At 44.1% G+C, this 13,259-nt stretch overlaps 3 protein-coding genes across 3 annotated transcripts; 2 read left to right on the top strand and 1 right to left on the bottom strand.

The window, feature by feature from the left end:
• Positions 1-125: 125 nt before the first annotated feature.
• Positions 126-1,854, bottom strand: TrAtP1_013296 (uncharacterized protein; the record flags this gene model as incomplete). The annotated part of the gene is made up of 5 exons (XM_014088869.2): positions 1,563-1,854; positions 1,466-1,497; positions 1,344-1,413; positions 822-1,290; positions 126-765 (listed from the first exon to the last, which is right to left on the bottom strand). Exons 1-5 carry the CDS (start codon positions 1,849-1,851, stop codon positions 126-128), a joined length of 1,500 nt encoding a protein of 499 aa, XP_013944344.1. The 5' UTR covers positions 1,852-1,854.
• Positions 1,855-9,165: 7,311 nt separating this feature from the next.
• On the top strand, positions 9,166-10,335 carry TrAtP1_013295 (uncharacterized protein; the record flags this gene model as incomplete). The annotated part of the gene is made up of 2 exons (XM_066115857.1): positions 9,166-9,563; positions 9,630-10,335. 2 exons carry the CDS (start codon positions 9,166-9,168, stop codon positions 10,333-10,335), a joined length of 1,104 nt encoding a protein of 367 aa, XP_065971957.1.
• Positions 10,336-11,724: 1,389 nt separating this feature from the next.
• On the top strand, positions 11,725-12,678 carry TrAtP1_013294 (uncharacterized protein; the record flags this gene model as incomplete). Its single annotated transcript, XM_014088867.2, has 1 exon — positions 11,725-12,678. One exon carries the CDS (start codon positions 11,725-11,727, stop codon positions 12,676-12,678), a length of 954 nt encoding a protein of 317 aa, XP_013944342.2.
• Between the last annotated feature and the right edge of the window lie 581 nt (positions 12,679-13,259).

Raw genomic sequence — 13,259 nt, 5'->3', positions numbered from 1 at the left:
ATACTAAAACGTTATAAATACTATTAGTTTAAGGAAAGCAATAGTGAGCCAGGAAGAGTTCAGACACAACAGCTCCAGCGCTGTTGGATAGCAAATTGGCCAGATTTCTCATACCGTTAGCTCAGTTAGTAAGTATAAATAAACTCAGGATGAGCATCTCCTAAATTATCGCCCTCCTCAGTGAGGAGAGCGTTTCTGTTCCCTGCACGTTTCTGCTTGTTTTCGTACCAAAGCCCAGCCACATAAACGCAGATCAGTCCCACTGCCATACACATCAGTGAGAAGGTCGTCCTGAAGCCAGACCAGTAGAACGGAGCGTTCTTGGATTGGAACGACAGCGAAGCAACGAAGCCGCCCCCATTACCCAGACCAATTTCCATGCCCATAGCAAAAGCAGTCTTGTAAGATCCAGAAACATTGTTCAAAAGCAGGATCCACGCTCCAGGTAAAGCGGCAAAGGAGCCAGACGCAATTAGATATAAAGCGCCGTATCGAGCGTTGACCGAGACATGCTCTTGGTTGAGGAGGATGATATAGCCGATAATGGCAATAAAGCAACCAGCCAGTGCAATCCCTGCGCGATGCTTCAGCTTATCGGATATATATGCAAATGATAGAGTGCTAATAGACGCAGATATAAAAATAGGTATCACTAGGGACTGAATCTGCCTTGGCGTGTATGTTGGTTTGAGAACTTGGACAATTGTAGGTGCGAATAAGGTGCACGAGTACACGCTGGAAATAATGCCGATGATTATAAAAGCACTATTCTCATGTCAGTCGGTACAAGTTGTTTTTCTGCGATCCACAATTCATCCTACCTTAGATAAACTTTCCAATCTGTAATACATCTAATGACAGCTTTTCTGTCCAGGATGTCCATGCGGCCAATGATGCCATCTACTCGAATTCGTTCTTCGAGAACAGCTTTTTCATAGGGTTTGAGCCATTTTGCCGTGGCTGGCCAGTTATTTATAAACGGCCAACAAACAAGCGTAAGGGCTATGGTGATCAAACCCTCAATAACGAATATCCATCTCCATCCACTCCACCCGTTAGAGGAGTGAATGCTTGCTACGGCGAACGCCAGAAGCCCACCAAAAGCATTCGATATTGCATTGCCAACATGGAGCATGCTTACACGCCACTGCAATTCGTATCGTGGGTAATATGCTGACAGGAGAAAGATGGAACCCGGAATGAGTCCCGCTTCCAATATTCCAATGACAAGCCGTATTCCGACGAGTCCAGCAAAATTGTGAAGCAGCCCTTGGCAGATGGTGAAGATCCCTGCATGATATGAGTATGGCCAGCTCGTTAATCGGATCGAATTCGTTGCTTACCGAGGATAATGCATTCGCTGCAGAGCACGGTTGCTGGTGTAAATCGCTTAACGAGCCAATTACTTGGAACCTATTCGATGATTGGCATTGTACACTGTAAACTTAGGCCCAGACTTAATTACCTCTGCGAGCATAAGCCCGATGAAAACCACAACTAGAAGAAGTAAGAAGAAAAACGTTAGATAATGTCGTATTGGAATTTATCAATACGGCACATACCAGTTGCAATATTAAATTGGTTGGTCAGAGGATTCATGCCAAGGTCCTTCTCAAGACCCTGGATTCTCGCAGTTCCAATGTTTACTCGATCGATCAATGATATGAACCATAGTACAAAAAGTGGTGGTAGAAGATGTACATCCAGCTTCCAGATGAGCTTACGATACTCCGCATTGGAAAGACAATCAGCCACATCAACAGCACTGGTGGTAGCGGATGCAGGTATCGCGGAGGCTAAGCCCAAAGACTTCTCTGCTGCAACCTCCGCATCCGATTCCGTAGCTGTCATCGGTGTATGTTGCTATGTTGAGTTGACTATATTGCTGTGGCTGGACAGGGTGTGCGTAACTGCGGGAGGTAGATGGAAGAAGAGAAGTTTCTCTGCTGCCTAAGAAGGCTCTTCAACAAAATCCGAGACAATTGTCGCACATAATGTAACTGGACGGCCAGCGCCAGGCATGCTGTACAAAACTAAATGCTACCTCGCCAAGATGCCGGTAAATGTGTAGCCGATGTCCTCCTCCCTGTATCCCCCTCGGCATAATGCCTGAGCATGTTGGTTCAACTAGACTACAGTCTTCAGGATGTCACACCTGCGTTGAGGCGGTGGGTACATCCTACGAGCCAGTGCAAGGATCCCCTTGTAATGTCACAAACGGATGGGATATCCGGTGGACGCGGCCCGTGCGGTCACGGCCGGAGAGGAGTTGCTGGGCACTATGTGGGAAATCTCAGCACTAGAGGTTTATGCTTGCGAGCGTCCCGCGCCGACTGGCTCTCGGGTCTCGCTCTCCTTCTAGCAACGGCAGTATATTGCGGTGTCCCCGCCCTGTCAATCCAACATTCACTGACGAGGCCCTTTTTTTACCATACCTAGTTGTACTAACTCGCTTCTCTCAGCGGGGTAGCTAGCCTTAATACTGCTAGCACCTGCTTGCAGAATCCCCAATATCTCTCGTTTGAGAGTAACCCTGGTATCGGTAGCTTCACTGATTGAGAATGCAGGCAACTTGATCATACGATGAGATGCAAGCACAAAAGTATATAGTTTCCTATTAGCCGCTATTCTTTTAGTTTGATATAACCGTGTAAGCCTTCTAAAACAGTACGTTCATATTTCGGCGCTTTACCTCCGCCCTCTAGATAATGTACCATAGCAGAACGCAAGTAGGTATTCTTGGAAACAGACCACTCGAAACTAGTGGTACGGGGTATCTGTACAGCTACTTGTTCCCTTGCTAGCGCAGGATTGTGTCTAGACCAATTGCCACGAATCCTTTCAATGTACTCGTACAGCCAACGCACATATTGTAGAGTCGTATGCATATCACAACCTTGTAGCTCTTGCTCGTTACGAGTTAAGCTCATACGCTATTGGCATAATAAGTCCCAGACATGGGCTCAGCTGCTTTTTATCTCGGATATGTACATAGTAACAGGTAGGAAACAGAGGCGTATTTTGAAGATAAACAGCGGTGATCACTTAAGCACCGAGATGCATTTGCTTACTAGGGACTACCCACTACTGCTATATTCTACTCATCAAAAGTAAGAAAACATCAGTGGTTTCACTACTCTAAACTTACGTTCTACACTACATCTATATAGTTAGCGTATAGCGGAGTTTGTGTTCTATTCTTTTTTTTGCCTATGAGGAGCCTTGGTTAGACTTCAAAGCAGCCACGAACCCCAGATTCATTTCCTAGATCATCACATTTTTGAAGCTCAGATAACCCCGTACATATTACTCATAGAGAGTTCAGCTGCAAGTGTTTTTTCTTTTCTTGCCCATACAAGAATGATGGGAAACAAATCTACCTAGGGTATTCTACTCAAGAGATGACTTGGGGGCTGTGGCTTCAAGGCAATGTAAGAACGGAGAAATATTAGTAAATATAGTCTAAACAAAGTGACAATAGCTAGGTTCAGAGACTTGACGGTTTTGACATTACAAGCACGGAGTACTCCGTATGCCAAGAGCCCCTTTTAAATAACTGGGGCAACAGATATCTGGGATTCTTCTCCTAGGGGTACGTTTCAGCTACGGGATTGCGTACCGTAGCAGCAGTTTCTACCAGGTCCCTGGCTTGCATCGCAAGCAGTCTGTAGAATACTACGCTCCTGAAGATGGCACTATACCAAAATGTCGCGAGGCAACCAAGCTTGTACTCGTAGCTCAAACGTGCTCCCCGAATGCTCGCATAAAACCGTTTGTTGCAGTAAAATGCAAATCCAACCCAATTTAACATAGAGATCCATCGGCTCTCATGGCTTCACCGCAATTCAGCGGAACTACAATCAGACCAACAGTCAACTGACAAATTTGCTAATAGTGGTTTTATCCGAAACGTTGCTTGAACATCAGCTGCAAGTGACTGAGCCTTTGAGCTGAATTGTATCGAATCTTAGCCGCTAAATGAAACCGTGTGGGAAATGTCTTTTTCAAGCACCAGGGAATCTTTCGTTGGACGGGGACAGCCATGAGGCTTGGTCCACTTCATCTACCGAAGCTGGGATCAAGGATGTACCTGGCAAGAGTGTATTATCGCTTTCATTATCCAATCCTTTCCGGTCTTTTATAGATAGCGAGTGGATTCCTTCAGATTGATCGCGTTGAACAAGATTCATTCATCCAATCTTTGGCCAAGGTCTAAAGAGAATGATGATGAGGGATAGCAACATCTGAGATTGTTGTCATCAACCTATGTACACATTCTACTTCTTGTCTTTTTGTTACTCTTCCCACTGTCGAGGCTATGGCAACTACGAAAGTGATTGTGCCCAACGGACCTGATACGAAGAATGGAAATACTTTCTTATATGTGAACATACCTCTGCTTGTCGCAGCTACAGGTATTGTTTGTTTTCGTGTATGGTGGAGGTGCTTTAAAAATGGTTACGGTGCTTTGAACAAGGCGGATATCTGCGTTGTTATTTGTTTGGTAAGCCTTGATTGCGAGTCATATTTATCACACTATTAATATCTTGTTAGGTATTCAATATTATTCAAGTGACGTGTATTTCAATTGGTAAGGATAACACGGAAGCGAATTGTTTAGAAGCCAGTACTAAATCTTTTAGCTATTGTGAAATGGGGCTTCGGCCACCACGCTCCTTTTCTCAACGCGGAACAACGCTACTACTCGTTATTATATTTCTTTGTATTTCAATGTTTCGTCAAAGACACCGTCGCCATTACGAAACTTTCGTTTCTTTTTCTCTATCTCGACATTTTTCCCCAGAGAAAATTTAGGATAATTTGCTGGGTGCTCATCGTTCACATATCAGCTGGAATAATCGCTCTCAGTTTCACAACAATTTTCCAATGTTCGCCAGTCAGATTTTCATGGGATAAAACTGTCCCCGGATCTTGGTTTGTGAGCCCGATCGATTCAATACGAAAAGTTATATTAACAATGGAGCAGTATAAACATCAAGGCCTTCTGGTACGGCCAATCAGGATGGAACACCTTGATGGATGTTATCGTCCTTGTTTTACCCATTCCAGTGGTCCTAAAGCTCCAGATGAATCGCCGAGCCAAGATCAGTGTATTGGCAGTATTCGTGCTTGGCGCCTTGTAAGCAATGTCCAGTCGCTAGCATCTCTCAATTCTGACATCTCAAAGTGTATGCATAACGAGTATCGAACGCCTTATAAGTCTCAATTTCAATGCCACCTTCATTCTCGATTTTACCTGGGCAACCGGAACTTCAGTTATCTGGACTCAGGTGGAATCAACGGTCGGAGTCATTTGCGCGTGCTCGCCGTCGCTTAGAATGCCATTAAGCCGATTTATTCCATTGTTGTTTGGCTCTTCAAATAAGGATCAATCCTACGAATTGAGCGATGGCGTGCACTATGGTATGGGACCCCGGTCTGGGAACTGGAATAGCCAAGCTAGCCGCTCAAGGAGACGTGATGAATTAGATGCCGGCATTGATGATCTGGAAAACTACAAGAGCGAAGGTAGCGAGGAGAGAATAATGGGAATTAAAAAAACTGTCAGTATTGACATGACATTCCAAGAAGGGGCCAGTGGATCAAACACAGGCGCCAATAAACTGTATCCTGTAGTATAATGCCACACTCATCGTCTTTGCTTCTGGTAACAAAGCTCTGTCGTTTCAATGCTACACACTACAATCAATTCATGTGTAAATACCTTGGATATAAAAAAGGCAGTGAATCTGTAGGTAGTCTCGCTTATTTTGTGTTTACCCTAGACTTTGTAATATATTACTTGGAGAATTTATGCTAACAATCTAATATAGCAAAATTGATAAATTAATTACGCGAATTTTCTTAGAGAATGTACTTTATGATCAAAGTACATAACACATAATGCCGAAAACAATTGAAATTGAGCTTGGAGCTAAGTCACCCCAGTTATTTCGTTATTTTATTAACCTGAATACATGATTGCAAGATTTGACTGCCTCTGTACCACTACTGCATAATAGTCTTTATTATCCCTCAACAATCGGCAAAGTTAACGCCGACAAATAGCGGGTTATTTTATTGCACTACCGCACCACCACCTGTGACGTTCAAAAATCTGTCGCCAAACCATCTTCTTAGGTATTAGAATATTACATATGCTTCAAGCAGGCTAGTTCATGGGAATGCATCTGCCGCTATCCATCCAGCTGTGTTGAAATGCCGTGGAGTAGCTAAAGTGGCCAAATAATGATGGATATATCAAGTCATAATGTCGCGACCCTTCAACTTTATTTCTGTTAATTGCAGTATTAATTTACAATTTTTCGAAAGATTGAAGAAAAAAAAAAAAAAAAAAAGCAAAACTGCGCGTAGCGTTCGCGCTGCACACAGCCTGCAGTGCGAGGATGACGGTATTGCTGTACGATACATCGATGCATTCCTAGATGGCTGGTGGCCACGTCGTATGTACTAAGGCCTCCGCCATGAAGACCATGAGACGAGTCTGGATTGTAGCACGGGTCAACAAGAATTATAGAGTAAATATACGCTGCGCTATCGCACTAGAAAGAAGCGCCGCCTACTTGAGCAGCCGTGTATGATTCCGTTAGAATACGTGTCTTGGCGAAGCCTAGCCTATTTCGCAGATATTGAGTCCAAATCTCGAGACTTCGCGTTCCAATGGAATAGCAGAGATTACTTGAACGATCTGTTTGGCTATTCTACACAAATTCCCCGAAGCAACAACTTTCAAGCCCATGCTGATGGGTGGTAGCTCTAATGCTATAAATGGGAGGGTCGCAAAGAGAACTGTGCCCCAAGGAATGTTGGAGTGTGTAAAGCTAGTTGCGGGAATTTCATGGCTGGTGTGACTACCACGTCGCACCGGTTCTGGTGAATCCTCATTAGCGTCATAGTACAGCACTTATATATTTGGCGAACTTTTCACGTACGACGACAGCTGAAAGCTATTATATATCTATATGAGACGTTTTACAGCGCCAATAGATAAGTCTTTAGGCCCTGATTGGGTTCACAAAGAGTGAGTAAACTGTGTCTACATCTTGGAGAAGTCTGGCGCGCCAGTAATCTGCAGAAACATGACGGTTAGGCATTGTGAAACTGAGCCATGTTGTTTTCAGTGGATGTTTATACAAACACTCACCAGCGACAAAGAGTGATTAAACTTTATGCGTAACATTGCAGTCCGGATACATTTTCGGGAGCGTGCTCTGCCACTGAACACTAGCAAAAGCATATTGCCCAGCTCTAGTATATAACGTCATAGTTACATTTGGCGATGTGAATTTTTTTTTTCTTCTTTAATTGAAGTCGCTTCTTTTGCTTGCCTCATCAGCTCTTGACACCCTCAAGCCCCATCTACTCAGTATAGCTCATACTACCCACTGAGCAGCGTCTCATCTTTTGGTTGCGAACGACACCACTATGACACAGTACGACTCTATCGGCTCATCTTATAATGTTGTTGAGAGCCTTCCGTATCGAGCTATGGAAAAAGATAATGTCCACTTGACGATCGAACCATTTCTTAGGCCACACATGTCTGTTCTTGAATTCGGCTGTGGGACAGGGTATTACTCGTCTGCTCTGGTAAATTGGGGGGTGAGCCATCTAACGAGCATGGACATTTCAGCTGCCATGCTTGATGGTGCTATGGCTCGGCTTTCGTCTGAATTATCTTCTGGAAAAGTGCATTTTGAGAAAGGAGATGGAGCAGTGCCAACTTCTTTCGCCCCAGACAAGACTTTAGGTTATTTCGACATGGCCTTTGGCGCTTGGTTTCTCAACTATGCATCGGACAAAGCAACATTAGTATCTATGTTCAAGAACATTTCCCTGAATCTCAAACCAGACGGCTGCTTTGTAGGAATTGTTCCACATCCTACTGAAGATTTTGGCGAGCGAATTAAAGCGAATCAAAACCCTCCTCTTAATAGGCTTCTGCCGCGTAATCAATACACCGAAGAGCTCAGTTCAGGCGATGGGTGGACTTCGCGGGTGTTTTTAAGTAACGACGGAGTGGACTTTGTGACTTGGCATCTGAAGAAAAGCATTTACGAGGAAGCAGCTAGGTTGGGCGGTATGAATGGTAGATTCGAGTGGAGGCGTGAAGTTCTACCGGAGGATGCGAGAGAAAGATTCGGATTGACAAATGAAGAGTGGAAAGTTAGACTTGAAAATCCGCATTTAGGAATCTTGCTTGTTTGGAAAAACTGAGGCTAGGCATGTTACAAATTTATAATTGGATTCGAAAGAATCTACAAAAGTTCATACAACTACATAACTTGATATAGGTAGGTTAGATCAAACTGAGCAGTTTTGCTGCTATATTTGAGTACCTAGGCATCGATACAGCCAAAAGTAGTGATATACGTCCTTCCAAGATCAAACAGTACCGGTTATAATAATACTTTTGCAGATTTATTATGATTTCGTTAGCATTCTGTTATATAGCTATATAATTTTAATAAAAAACGATACTTACTTTTAGTTGATTCTTATCTCGAGGCAAACATGCAATGCCTGGGCTGGCTTTGTGACTATCTGCTAGTAGTATTCAGCTTGGTGTATTAAATTATGTCCCATAGCCGCATTTATGAAGAATAAGGCGTTACGTAAAATTGATTGCACGTGTAACAGAATCGTGAGATTTTCTTATCCAGTGCGTACAGGAACTACCAAGAAGATGTCACCTTGCATCGTATTATCGTCTTGTTCCGATGTTACGCTGCTGTGTCATAAAACTATTTGTTGGTTTTTCCGACCAGCGGGGCTATATGGTACCTTGTCTTACTTTATTTCAACGTGTACAGATATTGGTTGGCGAGCACGCTTTTTGTGGATAAGCATCACGTTTCATATTCTTCCGATAGGCTAATAGTTTTCGTCTGAGACACCTTACTTGTTATTGTATAACATCGGAATGGATCGCCACCTCGAGGCCTGTGATGCATCATAGACCTGCGGAGCACATTGCTCCCACGTGCAAAAGGTTGTTTTCAGAGTTTGGAACATAAATACCTGTATTCTTTTTTAATTCAGTCGATTCATATACCTTTCATCACTTACTCTGCTCATTATATTGATGTTGAGAACCTGGTTTCAGCAAAAATCGTTGTTCATATCACCTTGGCCTTGTCAGCCATGTCATCTATCAAGAAACTTCTGATTGGTGCCACTTTGGCCTCTGCTGGCGTAGGCGCATTTAAGCCTTTTCCTAAAAACACTTTAGGTCCATTGGCTGGTATTGGGAATCAGGTTCCCCTGGGATCGAAACACGATACTGTTGCTACGCGTCCTAAAGCCGACACACCGGGATTTCAATGCGATTTAGTCGACCCTCTTGATCCATCAGCAGATGGGCTCTACAGTTCTCACGAGGTGTTCTCTAATAAAAGAGCAATCAGGAATCTTATTAGACGCCACCAACCCCTTGTTAAGATTCCGTCGGTGTGTTATGACGACTTGGGAGATTTCAACGATCATCGATGGGAACCATTTTATTACATTCCAAGGGTTCTGGAGGATGAATATCCGCTAATGTGAGATTCACTGTCTCGCCCTTATTACCTCTATTGTTTCCAGTAACGAGGCTAAAATAGTAACAGCTACAAGTATGCGCGGGTAGAGGAAGTAAACCGATTTGGTCTTGTATATACTATTGAGGGCTCGGATTCTTCACTTAAACCAATTCTCTTAACGGCTCATCAAGATGTCGTGCCAGTCGAAAACGAGACCTTGCACGAGTGGGAATACCCGCCCTTTAGCGGCCATTACGATGAATCGTCTGGATACCTTTATGGCCGTGGTGCTTCGGATGACAAGTCAGCTATTACAGCTCTCATGTCTGCTATGGAGGCACTTCTGTCACAAAAGCATTACTATCCTCGTCGCACAGTTGTCTTTGCATTTGGCTTTGATGAGGAATGTTCCGGCACTCGTGGCGCTGCTACGATATCCAAGCATCTTCAACACCGATACCATAAAGACGGCATCGCTGTTATTCTTGATGAGGGCGGTGCGGGCATTCAGCATATTGGCGATACCATATATGCGTTACCAGCGGTATATGAAAAGGGCTATCTTGATGTATGGTTCGACCTCAGCGTCGTCGGAGGGCACTCCTCGACCCCGACGCCGCACACTTCGATCGGAATGATGTCTGAAATCGTGGTGGCTCTCGAGTCCACGCCATTTGAGCCAAAGATCATTGAGGATAGTCCTATTCACGAAGGTCTCATCTGTTTCACCAAATACTCGCCAGATGTTCTCCCGCCATTGACTGACTCTATCAAGAATGGAGACCTAGATTAAGCTGCTCAATTGTTGGCGCAAGTCCAACGTGAGACACAATACTTCATCCAAACGTCGCAATCTGTCAATTGGATTGCGGGAGGCCAAAAAATTAATTCTTTGCCAGAATTCACAACGCTGGGTGTGAACCATCGTTTCGCCCCTCAGGATAGTGTTGGGAGTATTCAACATCGTATAGTGGATCTGGTCCAAAATGTTACCAAACGATACAATCTTACTTTGGAAGCATTTGAGGGCGACAAAGACTACGAAGAATATCTTCATAATCTTGGGCAAGCCGCTTCAGATAGAAGCAACAGCATACACACGACTTGGGAACCTATTTATAACGGAAAACTGCAACTTGAGGCGAGGAAAAAATCTTACATTACTCCGCAATCACCCACTAAGGGAGCGGTTTGGGACACATTCGCTGGCACTGTTCGTTATACATACGCTGATGAAGCCAAGACAGTCGTTTTTGCTCCGGGTGCCATGACTGGTAACACTGATACCCGTCACTATCTAAGTAAGTCTTCTGATTATATACGGCTATATCTGACCTCGAACTAATATCGTCAATAAGATCTGTCCAAGAATATTTATAGGTGGAGTCCTGGAAGCCTGCGTTCATTTGGAAACATCCATGGTGTTAATGAGAAACTTCTGATGAGCGAGCATGTTAATATGGTAAGATTCTATTACGATTTTATTCGAAACTTCGACCAGGCGGATTTGTAGTACAAGCAGATAGTTACGTAAATTTTACTCCATACATGGTATAATCTAGTATTTTCTTGGAGTGCATTATCAAGAGAGGTTATATTACATTACATTTTCGTTTAATCATAATGTTATGATATCCTGTCTAAAAGCTATTCGTGGGGTTTTCCGACTCGCGTGGGACGGCAGGATGTGTAACGGGAAAAGCTTTCGCGTACTGCATTACTCTGCGGAATATGTAGGAGTATTGATTGGCTAATATACCTTTCTTGATAAGTCTTGAGTTTTACGATGCAGGTGTTATCAGTGAGGTGGATATAAATGACACACCCTCTTGACAGTAGATCTAGTTCGATAGGCAAATGGTCATCGTCCAGTAATCCTCTACTTATTGTTGGTGACATCATAGATTACTATCTCGAGGGGTCTTGCGGCATACGTGTATTTTTGTATGTAAATCACCTCTTTGTAAGGTTTGGGATATAAATCAACGTTGAAATATCCGCCCTTTTTTCGTGTCCATCAACCAAGCGCATATTTTTCTTTATCCTTACTCCACCCATCATTTCTTTCCGAGCAATTGAGCTTAGCCACACAGTTTTGACATTTTCAGTTGTAAAATCTCTTTACAAGCCTGTACTTGGCGTCATCATTCGGAGCTCAGCTGGCAAATTCCAACTTTTCCCGATGAAGCTCTCATATCTCCTCGTGGCAACAACTGCAGTAGCCGCTGCAGTGCGCTGGGCTAACGATGACGAAGTTGCCGTTATGAACTTCAACCGCGGCAAGGTCGGCACAGCTCTTACAATGGCAAATGATGTAGAGATACAAACCATGGAGGTAGAACGAATGTTTAATATCACTCCGGGCCTTGTGCCTATTGACAAGATGCGAGAAATATGGAAATACCACGGCCAAGATGTTGATGAGAACCTACTGCTACACTGGCTAGCCAACTCAACCCAAAAGGCCCATGATGGTCGTCGTGAAGCGCAAGTATTGGCTGCCAATCAGTTTATTCGTGCTGGCGGCTTTGGAATGTTCCTATCATTCACTTCCGATAACGGTGGCACTATCAGGGCAGTTTGGAACGACTGCTATGGTGCTGCTACTATGGATGGAACCTCAACCGGCAAGGAATGTGGTGACAAGGTGCTCGCCGCGCTCATTAAAGGGAGTTTGGGCTTTGTGGTGGGTGGATTGGGTTACGGAGCCGTGCTAATACAGGGTCAGGCGGATCCAAACCAACCCATCTACGAGTTACAAAACCAGCTACCTCCAGACTTGGAGCATGGAGTTGGAGCGCTGAAGAAGCGTTCCGCAGACCAGGCTTGCCCAAATCATAACGGCATTTTTAATGGTTTTTATGGAGTTTGGTTCCATCTCGGGGCACATATCGGTGCCAAACTATCCGGGTATGCACCTTGTGATAAAGCAGTCCACAAACCCAGTGATGCTGCACAAGGTAGCTTCGGTTACCAGATAAACAGAGCAGCTGGTGATAATGGAGCACCTAGGATCCAGTTCTACACGATCGAGGATGGTTCTAAGGCGAACATAATGGGTGGCGCCATTGTCTACGAAACCCGGGCGACCGACACCTGCCCAGAATACATCGCTTTCGACGGCTGTGAGGAATGATCAAGAGTGTGGAGAAGCAGGTTGGTGAAGCACATAGCAATAGAGGCTATAACTTGGTACCTGGGCTGATATAGAGAGGCCGGACTTTATACAAATTCGTCGTCCTTAGTTGGCCTGGATGACGAAGGAATAGGTCGGCGTAATGGCATGGCTCAAGGGCGGACGCCGTCTGTAGTGGCAATCTTTTATGAACTCATTAGCCTCTGCAACACCTACCGACTCGTAGGTCATATGTAATGAGCCGATCTAAGCTAATTTTAGGCCTATAATGTAGTTTAAGAAGCATGTAAAGGAATTTGGAATCCTTGGTAAAAAGGTGCTATTACATCCAAGATTGCTTGTGCACAGTAAGCCACATTCCAAATGTTTCTTGACTCAATTAACGCAAATGCCTCTGTTGGTAACGTCAATACTTTTAAGTCAACTAAATTTGGCCTATTACCATTACTGTTCAAGTTGCGATTAGGCTGCCTAGGTAGACATCTTATCAAATGACAAGTGTTCGATTCAACGACCCACGGGGTTTAGAAACAGGCGAATAAAGGTGTCGATTCGCTTCTAGTTCATAAGATCTACGTCCC

The sequence above is a fragment of the Trichoderma atroviride genome, chromosome 7 (assembly GCF_020647795.1).
Source record: "Trichoderma atroviride chromosome 7, complete sequence".
Lineage (NCBI taxonomy): Eukaryota > Fungi > Ascomycota > Sordariomycetes > Hypocreales > Hypocreaceae > Trichoderma > Trichoderma atroviride.
The sequence above is the reverse complement of the archived record's forward strand: the minus strand, read 5'-3'. Positions and strand labels throughout refer to the sequence as shown.